General features: G+C 34.3%; 1 protein-coding gene across 2 annotated transcripts; it reads left to right on the top strand.

Annotated features, from left to right (window-relative positions):
- The first annotated feature begins 900 nt into the window (after window positions 1-900).
- LOC129891969 (ubiquitin carboxyl-terminal hydrolase 14) lies at window positions 901-11,392 on the top strand. 2 transcript variants are annotated; one of them, XM_055967477.1, is made up of 19 exons: window positions 901-1,185; window positions 1,966-2,137; window positions 2,331-2,443; window positions 2,539-2,875; window positions 3,844-3,938; window positions 4,253-4,386; window positions 4,491-4,547; window positions 4,672-4,749; window positions 6,088-6,142; window positions 6,617-6,697; window positions 7,099-7,297; window positions 7,478-7,535; window positions 7,604-7,726; window positions 7,884-7,972; window positions 8,063-8,152; window positions 9,220-9,390; window positions 9,540-9,658; window positions 9,766-9,892; window positions 10,940-11,392. In XM_055967477.1, exons 1-19 carry the CDS (start codon window positions 1,090-1,092, stop codon window positions 11,116-11,118), a joined length of 2,373 nt encoding a protein of 790 aa, XP_055823452.1. In that variant the 5' UTR covers window positions 901-1,089; the 3' UTR covers window positions 11,119-11,392. The 2 variants fall into 2 exon arrangements, with proteins under 2 accessions (XP_055823452.1, XP_055823453.1); XM_055967478.1 differs by having other exon boundaries at window positions 6,626-6,697.
- Window positions 11,393-22,878: the final 11,486 nt, after the last annotated feature.

Here is a 22,878-nt window from a genome sequence, read left to right on the forward strand (position 1 = left end):
TATCGAAATATACAAACACTACAAATTATATATGAAATTATACAAATGTTATTCATGAACTGTATAGTGACATATACAAACATTATACAAAAATATGAATTGTATTGCAAATTATACAAAAGTATACAAATTCTGCGCAAATTATACAAACATTGCTATACCTATAGCTATGAATTGTAATTAGCAAACTATAACTACGGAGCATAATTAAGGTATTTTTGAGTGGCTATATGCGAAAATTCCCCTAAATAAAAATATAATTTGTTGTATTTTGAATACAATTGACACAAATAAATACAAAATACAATTGCAAAATAAATACAAAATACAATCTTTTCTCCTCCCTCTCTCAATCTCGCTCGCCTCTCTCCTCCCTCTCTCGATCTCGATCGCATCTCTCCTCTTAATATGGATTCATTTTGATACAAATCAGTTTGTTTTTGTTTTCTTTTTCTCCAAAATCAGCGAAAAAATATACTCTCTCCCTTCTCTTCCTGATCTCGCTAGCCTCTCACCTCCCTCCTCCCTTAACATTTTTTTATTATCCATAATTAAGTAAACTATAGCTATTGAGTTCTATTTAATGCTAAAATGTTGTTTTGATAAATTTCTCTTTTTAAAAAATAAACAAATGAACTTAATGAGCTCAGATTCAGCTCTAAAAATCAAACATATCTGAATGATTGAGATTCAACATCCACTGAATACAAATAAATAAGGCCTTAAGATTGGTCTTATCAAAATATCTTCCTTTTCATAGGTAAATATCGAATTTGATAATTATCAAACTATAAAAATAAAACTTCAAAAATACCTAACCGAATATCGAACCCGTTCACAGTGAGAACACACAAAAGCTTAGTAGGTTTCTACTAGTACTAGTACTAGTACATAACTAAAGTCCATATACTCCTTTAGCTTGCTTTCTTCATTTGGGAAATTGGGAGAAAGGCGGTTGCTGAATATTTGAGCAAAGAATCCATACAAATATATACGCATTTCTTCTTCTTCTTCTTCTTGTAACAAATTCGTTCAATCTCTCGGCGATTGTAACTGAAGAATCCATTTACGAAGAAAACGAAGAACCATATGGAGCTTCTCCGATCGAACCTTGCCCGTGTTCGGATTCCAGAACCAACTACTCGTATCTACAAGCACGAGTGCTGCATTTCTTTCGATACTCCGGTAATCTTCAATTCCAATTCGAAATAATCATTTCGCTCTAATTTTACTTCAATTCCAACTTTGTTTCGTTGTTCAAAGTTGTTACGATTGTAGATGTTTACTTGGAGTCGTCCGGCACAGTTTTCAAGGCTGTAATTCTTGTCCTTGTGCCATTTTTTGTTAGGGACGTTGGATGTTGATCCGGTAGGGTTTACGAGTTTCCTCTAGGGTTTATAGTTCACTCCGATTTGGTTAGAAGCTTGCAGTTGATTAGTAGTATTGCAAGTGATTTGTTTTTCTGAAGTGGCTATGAAGTTGTTGAGAGGATTCAAAATAGATATAGAAGATTCACACGCACAATTCATTACTAGTACTAAATAGAAGTCGTCGTCGATTCAATTTTCAAGTTTGTAATTCTTAGCCTTGTGCCATTTTGTAAGGTCAGTGCATATTGATTCCGCAAGGTTAGGAGTTTATTTGTAGGGTATATGGTTTACTTCGATTTAAGTAGAGCCTGCAGTTGATTAGCACACGAGTGAGTGAAGTTGTAGAACAGACTCAAAATGTAGCGGAATATATATAGAGGATTCACTATAGTTTGGGATTGACGTATTATTATTATTATTATTATTAGTAGTTGTAGTGGTATAGCCTCGATGAAATGCTTGCCGATACTGGATTATTAGTTTGATCTTTTCCATCTGTGTTCACTATGCTCATTTGTCAAATATATCTTCACTTATGAAGCAGTTGCTATCAATTTAGCTACAATTGGTGACATTTTCTTTGCTGTTTTTCCAGAAATCCGAGGGCGGGCTGTTTGTTGATATGAGTACTTTTCTTGCATTTGGGAGGGATTATGTTGGTTGGAACTATGAGAAGACAGGGAACCCAGTTTATTTGCATATAAAGCAGACAAAGAAGGCAGAGGCTGAAGATAGACCATCCAAAAAACCTACTCTCTTGGCTATAGGTACTTGAATAATTCACATCTGGTGTAGCTACAAGCTTCCAAAACTAGGCCGAAAAAGAAAAAAGAAGAATAAAGAGCCATATAAGTTCACATTTTCTGATATTTATCATTTGACATAGTTAAGCCTACCTTTACTAATTCGGGATTGAAGCTTAGTTGTAGATTGACTTGGGTTATGCCTTTCTCCTTCTAGGTCTTGACGGAGGGTTTGACAACAGTGAACCCCAGTACGAAGAAGTCTATGAAATAGTTATATTGCCTGATAATGTCACTCTTCCTTTCCCATCGGTGGAATTGCCTGAGAAGGTAAATTTACTCTTTTAATATCCTTTCACAGGTTCCCTTTGTTTAGAGTAAAATGAAACATTTAAATACTGCTTACGTTCATCACAAATTTGCAGGTTAGATTGGCTGTTGATGCTATTTTACTAGCTGAAGGTGCTGAGAGGAAAGAGCAACTTGCTTCCTGGACCGCTGACAAGAAGCTTGTCAGTAAATATGCTACGGATCTGCAACAGCTTGACAATGGTGTTGCTGTTCCACCTGTGGGCTGGAAATGTGCAAAATGTGATAAGACTGACAATCTTTGGCTGAATCTAACAGATGGAACTATCCTATGTGGCAGGAAAAATTGGGATGGAACTGGTGGTAATGACCATGCTGTTAACCATTACAAAGAAACTGGTTATCCACTTGCTGTAAAGCTTGGGACTGTAACTGCCGATTTGGAGGGGGCAGGTAATGCCATCTTATAAGTTGAATCTTTATGCTCAGAAAATGTTTACTAAAAAATTGCTGCTGCCTCCAGTTTCGCTTTTCTTTTTGTTTTGGTTGACCAGAGTTGCTTCTTGACTCTTTACTTTTTTTTTGATCGACTGAAATTGCTTTGTAGCTCTTCTGTTTTGTTTTGGTTGATCGTGAGAACAACATCCGCCTATCTTGTTTCTTTTTATCTTCTAGTGTTCCCAGTTCATCTAAAAGTACTGCCATTGTTTTAAATGCAAAACTGCTTGGTTTATGATTTGTGATTGATGTTACTTTGTGGTTGTGTTTGGTCAAAAAAAAAACAAATATTAGTCTTTCTTGCAGTCGTGATTCAAAGTGAGAGAGCTTTGAAGACTTGTGTTGCTCTCCAAGTATGACAATGCCTTTAGTCATAGCTTTCTAGTTAGCCTATAGTCAAATGAAGGTATTAGTTATTGGGTTTGAATTTAACTGCTTGCTGAACTGTTTAAATTTTGTCATTCTGGAAGTGATTTGGTTTTGATTTTATTTTAGGGACTTCCAGTTTTGGTGTAAGGTGGAGGTTCCCAAAATTGTGTACTTTCTAACCACCGACATCAACCCCCAAAAAAGAAAGAATATAAAGAACGATCTACTTTTTCTGGCTTAAGTATTAAGTGGATATCTAACTTCATCACCATGGAATTGGTATTACCTGCTATGTACAATTGCTTTAGATGTGCCATGCAAAATTATATAGTTAAAGATCCTGGTAATGGAATATTGCCCAGCCACCCACCACAGGTGCATTAGCTCTACAAATGAATGGACTTGATTTTTAAAAAAAAAAGAAGAGGAATGTGTCCCTGTAATTGGACTTTGCTGGACCAGTTACTACATTGATGATAGCACCTTGTTTATAAGTTTTTATAGTGCTTTTTCCTTGAATGATTACTAATTGGTTGCAAACTTTGGCAGCTCAGATGTTTACTCCTATCCAGAGGATGAAAGTGTTGTTGACCCACTTTTAGCACACCATCTGGCACATTTTGGTATTGACTTCTCATCCTTGCAAAAGGTTAGCAGCTGCATAGATGACATTGAGTATTTACTTAGATTTTCTCTTGTAAGAAGTATGCTTGATGCGCATGGCTAACGTCTAACCAAATGTTACATGTTTATTCTTGATTCTGCTATATTTCTTATGGAAAATAGTCAGGCCTTAGAGTAAGCTCAATTTTTTGAGTCTTTCACCTGGAGTTTGCTCATCCCAATTCTCAGCAAGATGCCAACTATCACTTATTCAATTTTTCTAATGGAACCAATAATACTGTATAGTCCCACAGTTACTTCTCTTCCTACAATTATGACTAATCCCTTTTGATTTCCCAGACTGAAATGACGACTGCTGAGAGAGAACTAGACCAAAATTTCAATTTTGATTGGAACCGGATTCAAGAGACGGGTGAGGATGTTGAACCACTTTTTGGACCTGGTTACACTGGATTAGTCAATCTTGGTAACAGGTGTGGGTAACCTTTTATTACTGCTGCTTAGGCAACATAGCATATCCTATCTTCATTTGAAGAAAGAAACATATGTTCTCTGGTCTCATATATCGTTCTTGCAGTTGCTACTTGGCTGCTACAATGCAGGTTATGTTCTCAACACATTCCTTTTATTCAAGGTAAGATAATTGTACTTGTGATAAATGTATTTGATATTTATTGAAGAAAAATGTCATTTAAGTTAAAATGGTTTTAGTTTCATTCTTTTTTACATCTTACCATCTGATGTGGTATCCTTGTCAGATACTACTTGGATCAGCGTCTGAAAGAAGCTTTTACTACGGCTCCTGCTGATCCGACTGTAGACCTTAACATGCAGCTGTGAGTAACTTGGATCTGTTCATTTACCAGTTTTACCATTTTCATTACTTATCAATTAGCTATTCCATTAGTTGTGCACTCTGCTGCAGCAAAAATACTCTGTTTAACAAAACATGGCATGTTTGATACTGAGTTGTGCTTACGTTTCTCATTGTTACAGGAAGCTAGTCACTGCACACACTTTATGCATTTTGAAACTGAATAGCTCCATTACGGTTTTCTAATAAATAATTTTGAGAAGATATTCATATTCAGCAAAGCATATTTGCTTGAATGAATGATACAACCCCCAACTTTCTTTCCCTTTTTTCCTTTTCTTTTTAAGGTCTTTGCGGAGATGAGGATGTTGAGATGGATGTGTAGATATACTAGGAGTGATAAAATTAGGAACGAGGTTATTCAGGAGAAGGCGAGAGTGGCCTCTGTGGCAGACAAGATGAGAGAAGTGAGATTGAGATGGTTTGGGCATGTGCAGAGGAGGTGTGTCGACGCTCCTAGTTAGGAGGGGTGAGCGGTTGGATTTGGGGGCTATGCGGAGGGGTAGGGTTAGACCGAAAAAGTATTGGGCAGAGGTGATTAGACAGGATATGACGCAACTTCGTATCACCGAGGACATGACCTTAGACAAGAAGGAGTGGAGGTCGCATATTAGGGTAGAAGGTTAGCTGGGGTAGGATGTTTGTCTTGCCCTGTGATGGTTTAGGGTTGGTCTTAGGTCTAGGCGTGCTATTATAGTTGTGTTGTTATTGCCCTTGATTGTCCCATTATCTTGATATTGGTATTGTGCTTGTATTATAGAATTTGCATCGCCTTTCGTTTCAGCTATTATGATATATAATATATATATTATACTGCAATTCTCCCTTTTTTGGGACTGTTACTTTGAGCCGAGGGTCTTTCGGAAACAACCTCTCTATCTCCATGTGATAGTGGTAAGGTCTGCGTACACTCTACCCTCCCAAAACCCCACTTGTGGGATTTCACTGGGTATGTTGTTGTTGTTTTTAAGGTCTTTTTATCAGGAGGGGCATATCTAGCAGGTTTTGTTCAATACCCTCTAACTGCAATTCAGGCTGTACGATACTTAATTTATTAAGAGTTCTGCAGTTAGCTGAATTTTCTGGTCCAAATACATACCAATGCCTAGTTGATGACTTGTATAGCTGACACAATAACTTTGGCATTGAGGCATAGTTGTTTAGTATAAACAGTGATCCTTGTAGCAGAGCCTTTCCATGCTTCAATTTTCATATTTGATAGATATTTCGTTATAGCAGCTATTGTTATGAATTTTGCTTGCACGCTCAACTTGTTGACGGCTGACCTGTATTTTGGCAGAACAAAGCTGGCTCATGGCTTGCTTTCTGGTAAATATTCGGGGCCTGTTCTGGAGGTATGCATCAGGGCATTTTGTTCCTTTTTGTTTCATTTTTTTTTCAATCGTGGCTTATAGTTAATTATTGGTGATTCAGAAGGATAATACTGTTAAGCTCACTGGTAAACTTTCTCCTATGATTGCATTTTCATGATGGACTTGTAGAAAGGTCCAAGCATATTTTTTTAAAACATTTTGATAGAAACTTGTCCATGTAGTATTAAATTTACTTTGCCTTGAACTTAATGAGAACTCCTTCAAAGTGAAAGTTGGCTGCAATTTCCCCCCCAAAACTTGTGGTATCTGGTTCATTGACAACATTTTAAAGTATTTTGCAAAATAATTTTTAAGAGTTTTTCTTTCACTTGTTCATTAAGAAATGCTTCTATCAACTCATGCGTTTTTTCTTTCTTCTTTCTCTTTTCATAGCAAGTCTTTTTCACTTCTATCCATCTTCCCTTCTTATATGTACTTGCTCTCATCACTTTTCAGAAACAGGAGGGTATCCGTCCTCGAATGCTCAAGTCAGTAATAGCTGCTAGTCACCCTGAATTTTCAACAATGAGACAACAGGTACACTGACATTCTTGGAATCTTCTACTACCAGAAGATTGCTTTAATATAAGATTATATGATTAAAGCATGATAATGCTTCTCTACTAAAAGAAGTCCAGCAATCTCTCGGTACTTCGACCTTGAAAATCCATTTGAGCTCTTTTTCCATCCAGCTGATGCAATGTTTGGCTAAGTTGATACTTACATCAGCCCTTGGATTTTTCTTTTCAATTTAGTCTGCCACCAATGTGGTCAGAACTGTTGTGCATGCCCATATTAGTTTCATGGTCTCTTCGCCTTATTGCCCTGAAACCCCAGTAGGTTATATTTTCTTTCTTGCAATCGTGTTCATTTTAGTTTGTTGTCATTGCCATGGCTATTGCTATTCTATTGGTTTATTGATATCAACTTATGTCTAGGATGCGTTAGAGTTCTTCCTGCATTTTATTGATCAAGTTGAACGGATAAACTCTGGGACACCTGATTTTGATCCATCGAGGAGCTTCAAGTTTGTTATTGAAGAACGCCTCCAATGTTCCTCAGGCAAAGTTACTTACAACAGAAGAAATGATTATATTCTCTCTCTTAATATTCCTTTGGAGAAGGCTGTAAATAAAAGTGAGTTTTCTTTTTTATCTAATGTTTTTTATGATTAAGATATCTAATGCTTTCTTCCTGCCCTTCTCTTATATTTTGTTCATTACAAAATTTCAGCAGAGCTTGATATAAATGAGTAATTTAGTTTCCAATACTGCCTCTGTTGTAAATTCTGATATCTCGTTTTGTATGAAATTCCAGAAGAGTTAGCAGAATTTCAAAATTTGAAGGCTGAGAGAGCTGCAGGAGGAAAAGAACTGTGAGTTTTGAGTGACTAATATATGCTTGCCTTTCATGTATTTCGGCTAAATGTATGGGTTTTTGCAGGTCCGCTGAGGAAATTGTTCGCCCTAGAGTGGCATTGAAGGATTGCCTAGATTGTTTTTCAGCTCCTGAGGAGGTGCATGATTTCTACAGCACAGCTTTAACGGCTAGGACAACAGCAATCAAGTAATCTCGTTATTCTCCCTCATGAAGTTATTTCTCCAATTTTCCTCTTGTTCTTCTTGTGGCATCTCAAACTTTGTCTGTCACCTTTATATATTTGCTTGACCGTCGTACCTGACGAGGCTGCTACTTCTATCTTATTTAATTTTGTTGTAAATAGAACTGCAGGTTTGACTTCTTTTCCAGATTATCTGGTTTTGCACATGCGGAAGTTTGTTATGGAGGAAGGTTGGGTGCCAAAGAAGCTTGGTATGTTACCTTTTTTTTAATCGATATAATTCTAATGAGTGTACTTTATCTTGTTAAATTGCTAATCTGTTTCTGTGACGGTCCTTCTAGATGTCTACATAGATGTTCCGGAAACCATTGACATAAGTAGCATGCGAAGTAATGGTATTCAACCAGGAGAAGAGCTGTTGCCTGACAGTGGTATGAATCTCCTTGTCTTTTACTAAATTCATAGTGATCTTGTAGAAAATCTCTTCCATTTCAGCCCAATACTGCTCTATTGCAAAGAAAAATATAAGCATGTCTATCTGGTTGTGTTGCAGAACTTGTTTTCTGCCTTGCGTCCCTTTTGTAGCTACTTAATTTTTTCAAGAATTTTCCTTACTCCGTAGTATCAGGATTGTCACTCTTATACTTGAATGATAAGGACATGACGTCTTGGTTTTCTGAGAGAAGAAAAAGTGTGGCAGAAACCATTTGGAAATAAAAGTTATTGTGTGCTATCCTTCTCATAAAAAATATTTGTTGTCCTTTGGGCGTGGAAGACGTTCCATATGAGCGGGAGACTCGTATGAGTTTCATGCTCCTTGGGTTTTTTGAAGTTTGTGACTCTTCTCTTTTGTCTGTATTCAAGGCTAATGTTTCTATTTGCACATTGCTAAGTGTTTTATTTCTGAATCATAAGATTTGCGCTTAGCTTGCATGATTTTCTCTCAACCAAAATGTGAATTGCTTAATCAGGTTGTCTGTTTAGATAACATTGAACATTGCTTAGCCTTATTTAGTTCGTGCGATGATACATGTAAAAATGATTTGGCATCTTATTCAATTTTTCTTTCGACTTTCTGGTCAATTGTTTTTGTTATTCAGTCAACTTTAAGACGTTCAACTATATGTTCTAGTGTTTTGAAAGTGATATTTGTTATGTTCTAGTTTTTCTATATGAATGGGATGTGTATGCATACAGCCAAATTTAACGAACAAGATATACCTCAGAAATTCATAGTTCATGAAATAGAGTTCCAGTTGCTATTTAATCTAATTCCTGCTCTAAGTAATAGTTTCTTTTAGTTAGCGAGTAATTAGTGTTACTTCTCACTCTCCAGCTAATGGTTGTCCTAACTGCTTTTTAGTGGGTGTGTGATCATCACATAAATCAACATCAGAAGTTTTAGCTATAGGTTCTACTTGTATGCCAAGTTCTTTTTGGGTCAACATTTTTCGAATTACTAAATTGCTGCTATTTTTAATTACTTGTCCATGAACAGCTGCAGGGGATGGTGAACAGTCAATAAAGCTTCTGGCTGACGATGATATTGTTGCGCAACTTGTTTCAATGGGATTTAATCTACTTCACTGTCAGAAGGCTGCAATCAATACTTCCAACAGTGGAGTAGAGGCAGCTATGGATTGGTTACTTAATCATATGAATGATCCAGGTAGTTTTTAATGTTTCCTTTCAAGCAGGGTTTACCCTGTTTCTTGCTATTACTAGATACAGGGTATACCCTACTTTGTGGGATTTCACTGGGTATGTTGTTGTTGTTGTACTAGATACAGGGTATAGTGATGCATATTTTCTTCCCAGATATTGATGCTCCTATATCCGGAAACGTGCAAAATCCTGACATTGATCAATCTAAAGTTGATACGCTGGTTTCCTTTGGTTTTGAAGAGAAACTTGCTCGTAAGGCCCTGAAGGCATCGGTAAATATCTCACTTTTACTGGCGTTTACTATTCACTGCAAGGTTCCTTTCTATTCACTGCCGATAGTATAATGTTTGTCCTTTCCTTGTTTCTATCTGCTCACAAGGGAGGTGATGTTGAAAAAGCTACTGAATGGATATTCAGCAGCCCTAGTGCCAGTACTGCATCAGACATGGATGTTACCACTAGTAGCGGAGCTGCAGTTGATCCCTTGATGCCAGATGGAGGAGGAAGTAAGTTTCCTATCCTCTGGTTCTACTAGTTGATGTACAGCTTTGTTGCTTTTATGTAGGTCTGATGATATATTCTTAACAAATCTATGAGGCAATGGACATTAGCCTTTTCTTTAAGTGGTGTAGGTGAAGAGCCTCTGTAGTTTATTACTACAGTATGTTTTTCTTTAGGCTCCATATTTCTGATCCTGCTTAATCAACTTGGTTTAGGATTTTATTTGTAGAATGGTATGCTAGTTCTACTACTTAAGTTTTTCCATTGAGCTTATATAGACTCACCTTCTCATGGCTTAATTAAGTGGAATGCTATATTTACTGTCTAATTTTTCCGTCACTCATACTTGGGCTTAGTTTTCTTCTGGTCTCCTTTCAAAATTCTTTACTACCACTTATGTGGTTAGAAGTAGGTTTATTTTTCTTCTCCTTTTTGTGATTTGTTAGCTCTTCCCCTTCTCTCCTCCAAGGGGCAACAGGTTTCCAACTTTTCGCACCTAGGGGTCTCGCACTTCCAACTAATGGTGGTCTGACTGGAGGGATCATCCATACCATGGTTTCTTACTTTCTGGTGGTTGGGAATGGTCAAGATTGATGCGTCCCATATGCTTTTCTTGATCTAAACTTCCAATTTCTTATTTGGAGACATGAATTTTTGTTTGGCTGAAGGAGGCACAGGTTGCTTCATTAAACCCATTTTCCTGTCAAACCCTGCAAATTAGTTTCAGGCCAAAGTCAATTTATTTATGGGTCCTGTTTCTTTTGTTTTGCAATGTTGATATTTGAACTCTTTTAGAGAAAATTCATCACTATTTGTTTGAATCACTGCATATATCCGGAATGTTTTAGAGCAAGGACTAATGGGGACTTGACCTAACTAACCCAAAGTTTTAGGATGATTCCCTACATCTCTTTTAAAGGGTTATAACACTTCAATTGTATTATTTATCCAATGCAAAATCACCATCCTTGATAGTGAGATTTGAGTTTACTTCTATATTATTTCATGCCCACTTGGGTCTGACCAAGTGTTTCTTCTTGGATATTTAACAGGATACAGGCTCCTTGGATTCGTGAGCCACATCGGCACATCTACACAGTGTGGCCATTATGTCGCTCATATTCACAAAGATGGCCGGTGGGTGATTTTCAATGATGAAAAAGTTGGGGTCTCAAAAAAAACCCCTATGGACATGGGATACCTCTACTTTTTTGAAAGACTTGAGAGTTGAGCAATGGACATCTCGGAGCTTTGATTAAATGTTGGGATATGCATGCAAGACCAAGCAACATCTGGAGTCACCTTGCTATTGTCATTTGCTAAGCAGGTTGAATACATACGACAAATGTCTCTCGTAACATGCCTTGATCTCAGACAAATTCAAAATTCAAATCTCAAGTAGAATTATAAACTTCTTTAGGACCTGAATTTTGAAAGATTTTTCTTCCATACATGTACTGATCATTCTGTTGTACTGGCTCTAATAGATTTGTTTTTTTCCCTTACCGGTACTTGTTTCTGTTTTGTTTTTTAATTTTATATGGTCGATGTTGATTGTTCAGTAGGCATATTTTGAGGCATGCATTAGGTGTCTGATTGATAATAGATATAGCGTCAATATACGATGAATAAATGTGGCAACTTTTAGGGGCTGTCTGTATTTGGTCTCATATTGTTCATTTTAAATATCAACCACTTTTCCTGTTTCTTACTTCTTTTGGTTAAGTTGTAAGAGACCCATAGTATTTGAAATATTTTCAATAATCAATTGGTTTATGTTGAGACCTATTGACACTTTGTAACATATACTTAGCACATAAATTATATGTTTAACCACATTTAGATGGGATTGGACTGACATGTATCCACCTTAACCTCTAGCAAACACAAATGCAGAATTGCAATTTGTCATTTTGTGTTGGGTTGTTACTACAATGTGAAACTAGAAGAGGAGAAATGGATTTTCCAGCTCGTAAAACACGTATTGAATAAACAAATTTAAAAAAGCAAGGAGTGGATTTCCAGTAGCAGCAGTACAAATCGTCTAGTACAACTAAACGATAACTGCAAATGGGGTAGAGTCAAGTACAATCTGAGAGCGAGCTAAAAATGTAGTACGAATATATTCATATTCAAATGTAGTACTACAAAAATTTCCAACGTCGTAACGTACTTCAATTGTTCTACTATTAAATCAAATAAATAGGCTGGACTAAGATAAAAGGAAGTGGAGTGTGGCTGCAAAATAGTGTGAAACAGAAGATTTCCCAGAAATATCACAGAGTGCTTAGAAACATGATTGAGTGCAGCGTTGATGACATATCTGAGAATTTCTGCATTTGGGCCTTTTCTCATTTCTCATCTGCGCTGCACTCAATCGTGTTTTTAATTCTCTGAAGGAACAATTTACCAAGGACTTATATGATTGTTTGGAGATCCAACAGGTTTGATGTCCCCTATCTCTACCGCTTTTCAAATTTCTCAGAAACAATATATGTAGTAATGCTCATTAAGTCAATGCGTGCGGAGACTTGGTAACTTCACTCGTCTTGATAATATTTTATCCTTGTTCACTAATTAATTGACTAATTAAACTCATGTTTCAATCAGGGGCAAACGCCTGCAAAAAGATAGTTGGAACTCCTTGTGACGTTTTGAGTTTTGTACCCCTGTCCACAATGAAAGAATGAGTGATCTTTGCTCTCGGTAATTGGTAATTGTGACCTCTCGGGAAAATCAATGACTGCATCAAAAATATAGTGCTAGTAAAACAGTCCCTTGACCTAAAAAAACACACCAACCACCATAATCTAATCTCGAATGGAATAGAAAAACTACACCTAGCGAGCGTATGTGAAGAACACAGGCAAAGCTGGAGCTTGGGTATTAATTATTTTTCCCTTTTAAGGAGAAAAAAAAGTACCCCATCATAGTGAACCTCTCCTTATGATCAGGACTAGAGACTCTCCCAAAAGAGGCTCTAACGGGCTTCTTTCATTATCCCTTATCACATAAATAATATGCAAAAATTCAGCAATAAAGCAAGACATATCACCTCGTTCGACTATTGCAGAGCCCAATCATATTCCAAAGAAGAATTTGATCCTGACTCAAAAAAAAAGGTAAGAATAATCAAAGCATCAAATCATCCAATGTAAAGACGATTTTCTGAGTTTGTTCAATAAATCTACAGGAGAATGATCAGACCATTATATATAAGTAGTTAAATATACTGATAATGTTGAAATACTTTATCATATGAGTTTAATCACATTAGCTAATTCTAAATACTCGGTAAAAAGAAATTCCCACCTGCATTTGAGAAATGGTCTTGAAGGCCCAGCTACAACGATTTGTATCTTAATTGGACCACAATTGCTTTCGAAGTTTGTTACTAATTTGTTTCTATTAACCACTCATCTTATTTTACACTTTTAAACTCATGATTTCCAACATTTTAACAACTTTCATGAAGTCAATCTCTTTATTACTTTAATAAACAGGTACTTTTTCAAGAAAGTGATGTCATAAGGGGTCAAATTGAATATAGATTATAAAATATTATAATATATGAACATATAATTTTATACTTCGTGAAAAGAGTTAAGTATTTATTATGAGGAATAAAAATTAGTAAACTTTACCTAAATCCCATAGTGAAAAAACTCAATTACAATTTATTCCTCATTTTTCTTAAATTACCTGATTTTTTTAATTTTTCTTAGATTTCTGATACATTACTGGTTCTTCAGATACATCACGTTTTGGGTGTAGTATAATTAATGTTATTGAGTTATTTATGGATAGTAACGTAATTTAAGTTAGAATTCCTTATTTCAATCAATTAGTTTGCAAAATAAGGGAAATAATCCATATAAAGCGTAACAGTCATGAGGGACATGAAAAACTCAAAAAACAGAGCATAACATCGAACAAAAACTTCAATCCAAAATTCAAATTTCATCAACCGAATTGAGATGAATATCTCGATACAATCACAAAGACTTGACAGGGGAGAGGAGAGTAGAAGATACAGAGAGTTGTTGGAGAAAATGGTGGAAAAGAATGAGAATATGATAAGAAAGATGAATGAACTGTGCCAAAAAAATGAAATACAAACATGGATGCTGAATTCGCTAGCGCAGAGGGTGAATCAATTAGAGAAAACTTTCTAATGTGATAGGTTGAAGACTAAGAAGAAGAAGAAGAAGAGGCATCCTGCTTGATTTTTGTTGTAGCAAAACTGTGACAGTGGTTCTCATTTTCTTTTCTTCTTTTTTCCCTTTTCAATTTTTTGGGGGCTCTTTCTTGTGCCTTTTATATTTCACCTTGTGATAGTGGGCATGTACTGATGAAAAAACAATTTAGTTTTCAACTGAATTGTGGTTGATACATAACATCTTGTATTGATATAAGTTGTAGATATATGAGAAGCAGTAAGGCTTGATACATGAGAATCTGATATATAATTTTTTATCTTATATTTAAGTTTGATACATTGATAACTGATACATGACCATTCGACAGATTTATGATTGATACATTGAAGATTGTTGTATTAGTTTGAAAGAACAAATGAATCAGATCAAAATACTACCTAATACATTACATAATTTGCTTCAGGAAACAGAACATAATATGATACATTAGAGTAGCAGATACATATCGAACTTATTTATCAAGTACATGACAAATTCAGATACATAGTGATACATAGAAAATAGACTACTATTTTGACTTTTTTCTCCTTTTTTGGAAGCTTTTGGAATCAGAGATTTTGAACTTGAGACTATTAGAACTGGAGATTTCAAACTTGAACAAGCATCCTTTCGCAATTTCTTCATAATTAAAGGCCTTATTATGGTGTTTGAATCTATTTTCATCAAAACCACCACTATTAGAAGAATCAGAATCATGAGTGTGAAATTAGGGATATGATCAATAAAAGTTATGAATATAGAGAGAGAATGCAATTGAGAATCAAAAGGAGATGATAGATTCTAACATGTGAGTGATTTTAGGTGGAAAATTAGGGATATATTCAGTAAATTTCTTAATTTTTTTAATCTTGAAAATGGAGAGAGAACGAGAAAAGAAGATTTAGAGGAGAGAAAATGTTTTTTGAGTGATGTATCTGAAAGATGAAGGAAAAAACTAAAAATAAGAGATTTTGATATTTTTTTAAAAAAGTTAAGACTTTTAACAAATATAATAATAAAAGATGTGTAGTTTGATAATTTTCCCTTAAAAATTATATGCCAACGAACATAAGTGGAAATGACCCGGTGAACAACCGATGACTCATTAGTCCAAAATCCGTGGGCCTACTTAACCAGGTAACTGACTTCAAAAGAAAAAAGAAAAGATTTCCGCGTGCACACCCGCCGTATTTTTATTTATTTATTTTTAATAAGAGCTCAAATTTCATTAATTTAGAATTTAATTACATGTCTTTTTTATTAGTTTTTGAAATTATCTTTTGTATCATATTTACATTATCAGATACAAGTATTTGTGATATTCAGATATGTATAGGTCAAATTAACTATATTTTGTATCAAAGCATGATTCTTATGTATTTCGAATACACTGATTCTCTCACTCATCTCTCTCTTATCTCACTCCTTATGTATCTATATATCATAATGTATTTAATATCAAATATATATATATATATATATATATATGACTTAAAATTTGAATAAGCAGTGTATTTAATTAGAAATTTGGTACGAAGTTATTAATTTGTGAGGCAATTACCATACTAATTAATTCCTTTTACTTTATTATGCAGGTAAATAAAAAACTGTGGATGTTTTCCAAAACTATCGGCAAATCCGCCTCTAGTTTCATATTTCTGTTTCCTGATACTTCCTCCACTTTACTTACCTCTTCCTCTGTATATATACTCACACAATTAACATCTAATTTCATCCTCAAATCAACCAACAAAAACGCAGAGAATTAATTTCCCTCAAAAAAGATGAATGCAGCAGCAGCAAAGGGATCGGCATGGATTGTAGCAGCAAGTATTGGAGCAGTAGAAGCATTGAAAGATCAAGGATTTGCCAGATGGAATTACGGTTTAAGATCGATTCATCACTATGCAAAAACTAGTTTAATTGCTTCTAATAATACCTCGGCTCGGAGATTCTCGACGGCTCCGTCGGCGGCTTCTTCGGCGGTCGTCTCCGGCGACAAGTTGAGGAAAACTGAAGAGACGTTGAATAAAGTTATAGATCTGAGCTGTTGGGGTCCAAGTACTGTTAGATTTTAGTGAATTTACTTAAATTATATGATCCTGGTCTTGTTCGATGTCGTACATCAATCTATTAGTGAATAGAATATAATGTTATGCCATATAACCAAGTTTGAAGGAAGATTCAATTTTAGAAATTTATTCGCAGCAAGTGTTTATATTATTTTGTTTTTGAAAATCGATATTCGTTTATGCGATCATTTGAGTTCGATATACTTGAACGTTTCATTGATCCTGATAGGATAGATGAAGAGTCACTATGAAAATCTATATTACACTATGTGTGCATTAGAGATCGATATACTTGGCATATTGTGAAAATTTTAGTCAGAAACCCATGGAAAAACGATAGGTGTTGAGGGAAAATGTCATGACTCTTATAAAAGAAAGAGAAAAGATCACTGTTTGCGATCATCTTATTATCGCAAAAGAGAAAAGATCACTGTTTGCTATCATCTTATCATCTATATTACACTATGTGTGCATTAGAAAGTGAGAGACACCGCAGGTTGCAGTGTTCCTAAATCCTATCTTCCATTTTCATTGCCACAAAATGGCAATTTATAACAAGAAAAGGAATGGACAGTGGACAACTTGTCCTACTGGAACATCCACTCATCCATTTTAAGGTACATCCACTTATCCATCCACTCATTCATTTTTAAAACACTCTTCATTGGATGTCCACGTGTAATAAAAAAAACTTTACAAGAAATAATATATAAAGTTATCCTGAATACCCATAGATATTGTACCTCATTAAAACCTTATTAAGAAAAACCCAATGAAAAAAAGCCTAGTGAAGAAAAAAAAGTACACACATCTGGTAATATGCTTTGAGTGCTGCATCACTAAAAATCTTATCAGGAAAATTCAAACCTTACCAGTAAAACTCAGTGAGACAAAACATTGGCTAAGGAAAAAAGATTACAGCGCGTATTTTACTCCCCCTGACGAAGACATCACTTAATATCTCGAAGGCGACGCATTCCAATTTTGTATCTCATTTTCTCAAAGATTGAAGTCGGCAATACCTTGAAAAGCATATTTGTTAAATTGTCACTTGAACGAACTTGTTGGACATCTATTTCACCCTTCTTTTGAAGATCATGAGTAAAAAAATTTGGTGAAGTATGTTTTGTTCTGTCTACTTTGATATATCTTTCTTTCAGTTGAGCTATACATGCAGCATTGTCTTCATACAATATTGTTGGAAAGTCTCTTTTCAAAGAAAGATTACATGCTTCTTGAATGTGTTGAGTTGTTGATCTTAACCAAACGCATTCTCGACTTGCTTAATGAATGGTTATTATCTCTACATGATTTGAAAAAGTGGCAACTATAGTTTGTTTTATTAAATGACATGATATAGTTGTACTGCCACATGTAAATAAATAGTCTGTCTGCGATCGATATTTATGGGGATTAGACAAATATCTCACATCTCTTACAGAGAAAAAAATCTCATATCAATGACCCTTTGAAGTATCTGAATATATACTTAATTTCATTCCAGTGTCTTCATGTTGGAGAAGAACTAAATCTTGATAACAAGCTTACAGAGAAAACTATATTTGGTCTAAAATTGTTGGCAAGATATATTAATGCACCAATTGCACTAAGATATGGTATTTCAGCACCAATAACCTCTTCATTATTTTCATTAGGTCGAAATGGATCTTTTTCATGAGGTCGAAACAGATCTTTATTAATATCAAGAGATCTCACAACCATTGGGGTACTCAATAGATGTGCTTTATCCATGTAAAATCTCTTTAAAATATTTTCAATATATATTGACTGATGGACAAATATCCCATTTGCAAAATATTCAATTTGTAGATCAAGACAAAATTTTATCTTTCCAAGGTATTTCATTTCAAACTCCTTTTTCAGACATTTTACTTCCTTTGAAAGTTCTTCTAGAGTTTATATAATATTCAAATCATCAACATATACTGATATTATGACAAATTCAGATCCAGACCTTTTCATAAAAATACAAGGGCAAATTAGATCATTTTTATATCCTTCTTTTAACAAATATTCGCTAAAATGATTGTACCACATACGCCCTGATTGTTTCAACCCGTATAAGGATTTTTGGAGCTTTATTGAGCAAGTTTCTCGAGATTCCTTGTATGCTTCAGGCACTTTGAATCCTTTGAGAATTTTCATAAAAATATAGTGGTCCAATGTGCCATATAAATAAGCAGTGACCACGTCCATTAAGTATATTTTAAGCTTTTCATGAGATGTTAAATTCATTAGATACCTGAAGGTAATTACATCTACCACAGGAGAATATGTTTCCATATAGTCAATGCCAGGTCTTTATGAAAAATTTTGGGCTAAAAGTCGTGCTTTATATCTTACGATTTTACCTTAAGCAATTGCCTTCAAATTATGATCATCTTGATCATTTATTCCTTTCTTTTTTTGAGGATTTTTATCTTTGGGACCAATTGGTCTTCCGCGTTTTAAGCGTGGCCTAAACTCATTTTCCTGAACAAGTTATCCTATCGGGACATAACTCAAACTTGAGAATTAACGGCTGGAATATGCGATTTAATAACCCGTGGAAGATTAGTAAATACATCTGACAGTTGATTTGCAATATTCTGCAAATAAATCATCTTTTGAACTTCTTGCTCACATTGATTTGTTCGAGGATCTAAATGAGATAGTGATAATGAATTTCAATCTATCTCATTTTTCAATTGCTTATGTTCTCTCTCTAATATTGAGTATACTGATTCATCAAAATGACAATCAACGAATCTTACCATAAATAACTCTCTAGTCATAGATTTCAAATATTTTATAATAAAGGATATTCATACCCAACATATATTCCCACACTTTTTTGGGGACCCATCTTTATGCGGTGCGGTGAAGCAATTGAGACATATACCGCACACCCAAATATTCTAAGATAGAATATATTTGGCTCTCTTCCAAAAGTCAACTCTAATCGGGAAAATTCATGAAAATCTTTCGAACTTATGCGCACAAGTGCTGTTGCATGCAAAATAGCATGCCCCCATACCGAAAGAGGAAGTTTTGTCCTCATTAGCGATGGTCTAGCTATCAATTAGAAGCGTTTAATCAATGATTCTATTAGACCATTTTGAGTATGAACATGAGCGATCGCATGCTTAAATTTTATTTCAACCGACATACAATAATCAATAAAGAATTGAGATTTAAATTCACCAGCATTATCAAGACGAATTGTCTTTATTGCATAATCTGAAAATTGTGTTCTTAACCTTATAATTTGAGCTAACAATCTCGCAAAAGTCATGTTACGAATTGATAATAAGCACATATGTGACCATGTTGTAGATGTATCTATCAAAACCATATAATATTTAAATGATCCACATGAAGGGTGAATTGACCCACAAATATCACTCTTTATATGTTTCAGAAATGCATGAGATTCAATCTCAACCTTATTTGCTGATGGTTTAATAATCAATTTTTCTTGGGAACAAGCAACACAAGAGAATTCCTTAGATTGAAGAATTTTCTGATTCTTCAAAGTGTGTCCATGTGAATTCTCAATAATTCTGCGCATCATATTATAACCGGGATAGCCCAATCGATCATGCCAAAGGATAAATTCATTATGGTCAATAAATTTTTTATTTACCATGACATGTGATTCAACCACAACAATACTTGTGTGGTATAACCCAGAAGAAAGTGCAAGTAATTTTTCATGCACAAATCTTTTTTCTACTTTTATTGTAGTAATATAAATGTACTCAACTTTTCATTCATTAGCAGTCTCAATATCATAGCCATTTTGGCGAAAAATCTTGAAACTTAATAAATTTCTTTGAGACTTACTACAATACAAAGCATTATTAATAACCAATATTGTTCCCTAGGTAGCGATAAGGTTGCTCTTCCAGAGCCCTCAATTATTTTCGTACTACTGGATATTGTATTAACATTGGCCCCTTTCATAACTAAATGAGAAATTTTCTTTTCTCTTAATATAGTGTGCGTTGTAGCACTATTCAAAAGGCGCATATCAACATTACTCATCTTGGATCTAATTGAAAACTGAGAAATTTATTTATCTTCATAAAATAAAAATATATTATAAAAGATAAAATAAGTAACAATATTAGTAGAAAATATGTACTCTTTTTTCATTTAAATAGATAAACGTAAAAACATGATAATCAAAAGTACATAAAAAAAGGACAACATATTGTAAATCATACAATGAAATTAAACATCAATTACAATACCTAAAGGAGTCTTTAACCTCCAAATGAGTAATATCATTGAAGTGATTAAAATTGTTATCCTTCAAAGTCAGATTTGCTTCAATATTATCATTATCCGAAGGTCTTGCCTCAACATTATTTTCAAACGTCAAGTTTGATTTTATCCGAGCATTAGAATAAGAGGCACCACCTCTATTTGCCTTTCTTTTGAAGAAATTTTGATAAAGCCTTACATAATGTTCAGGCGTCCGACATTCATTTTTTAGTGGCCTTTCATGCCACAACGATGACAGTTACTTCTTGAAGGGCCACTTTGAGAACTCATATTATTCTCCCTTTTATGTTGACCACCACCACGATGATTATTATATCGTCTTCTGCCATTGTCACATCCACGCATATCATTGTGGCCTTGATTTTTATTTTATCTTCTTTCAAACTGACCATGTGCTCCTATCATATTTGCTTCCAATAACAAAAAAGTTTCAGTCGGATGGGCTTCATGATTTTTCATTAAAAGAGCATTATGTTGCTCAGCCACCAGAAGGCATGAGATCAATTCAGAATATTTTTGAAAACCTTTTTTACGGTATTGCTGTTGTAATATCACATTTGAGGCATGAAAAATAGTTAGTGTCTTTTGTAACATGTCCTCACAATTTATAATTTTTTCACATAATTTTAATTGAGAAGTTATTCTAAATACAACAGAATTATACTCAATTACAGTTTTAAAATCTTGAAACGTAAGTACACCCACTCATAATGAGCCCTTGTCAATACCTTGCCCTAAGGTAGTCATACCTCCCTTTTAAACCTTTCCACAATTCAAATGGATCTTTCACTGTCAAGTATTCAATCTTCAGGTTTTTATCTAGATGATGACGAAGAAAAATTATAGCCTTCACTTTATGCTGACTTAATGCTTTATTTTCTTCGATTATAGCATTAGCAAAACACTTAGTGGTAAGGTGAATTTCAGTATCAAGTACCCATGACAAATAATTTTTGCCAGAAATATCAAGTGCCGCAAACTCCAATTTTGACAAGTTTGACATGATAAAAACTGAGATAGAAATTAATTTAGAAATAACAAAGACAACTAAAATTAAATTTTTTCAGTAGATATATTTGATATAGAAGTTAATTTTTTTGGAAAAAAATTAGAGTCGCATGCTGATAATGTGTTATAAAATAAACTAACTTAGAAAATAAGAAGAAGAGAGTAAGAAAAAAAAAGAAGCAGATTGAGAAAAGGAGAGAGAGTGCAGATTGCAGTGTTCGTATCTTCTATTTTCATTGCCACAAAATGACAATTTATAACAAGAATAAGAATGGATGGTGGGCAACTTGCGTGGAACATCCACTCATCTATTTTTAAAATATGCCCTAGTGGAACATCTACTCATCCATTTTCAAAACAAAAGTAATATTATTGCCTCATTTTTCGATCAGCCCCAATTTTTTTTAAAAAAAAGTGATGTCACGCACCACTTTATCGCCACGTGTTAAATATCATAAATTTAAAAACTAAAAGAGAAAAAGACTAACTTTTTATAAAAATTAAAGTAACTATCAAAACCCCTTCCCCATCCACGATTTCTTCAATTTTGCAGATGTGGAACAAAGTTTTGCCAATGATTTGTATCAATGTAGTACTAATGAGATGCATAATTTTTACTAAAATTTGTGTAGCTTGGGCTTTGACGTACATTTAATTTTTAGAATCTAATTTTTAGTCCCCCGCCTGCTTTTCATTTTTTATCGCTGGAAAATATGTTTTCGGCGGATAAAATGGTAACTAATAATGAATATCTCCCGCTTCATTTTTTTTTTTTGACTTTTTATTATCTGTTCATCAATTTTATCGAAAAATTAAACACCAACGATGAAATTTATTATAAATTTAGTGTAAAAAATATCTCTTTATCACCGAAAAATATTTTTTTACCGGATAAAATGGTGATAAAAAGTAACCATCTCCCTCTTCTTTTTTCTTTTCATTTTTATTACCTTTTCATCATTTCTATTAAAAAAACTAACAGACGACGGAAATCGTTATCAACGCGTTGAAGAAGACCGGAAAAAGAAAGAATTCATTAGAAAATAAAAATTAAAAAAGGAAAGAAAAATAAAAATAAAAAGGAATAAATAAAAATAGAAAAAAGATAAAAAATACTTTTGGTCATTTCTGTCACTCTCCTTGAGAGAGTGGGCTACACTCTCTCTGCCATGTGGCTATAAATGGTATACTAAAATCAATATAAAATTATTTAATGGGGTCATAAAATGCCTGCAAAGTTAAGGTGTTTTTTTGAAAAAATGGGACAACTTCAATGGTGACTTTATGTCTAAAAGAAAAGACAATAAAATAAATGCATTAGAGAAAAGTATAGAAAGATTGATCTCTTATTCAACTTCAAACTCATCTGACAAATAAACTGAAATGACTTTCAATTTTTAGAAGAACTGAAGCTGCTGACAA

Source organism: Solanum dulcamara, chromosome 6 (genome assembly GCF_947179165.1).
Source record: "Solanum dulcamara chromosome 6, daSolDulc1.2, whole genome shotgun sequence".
Lineage (NCBI taxonomy): Eukaryota > Viridiplantae > Streptophyta > Magnoliopsida > Solanales > Solanaceae > Solanum > Solanum dulcamara.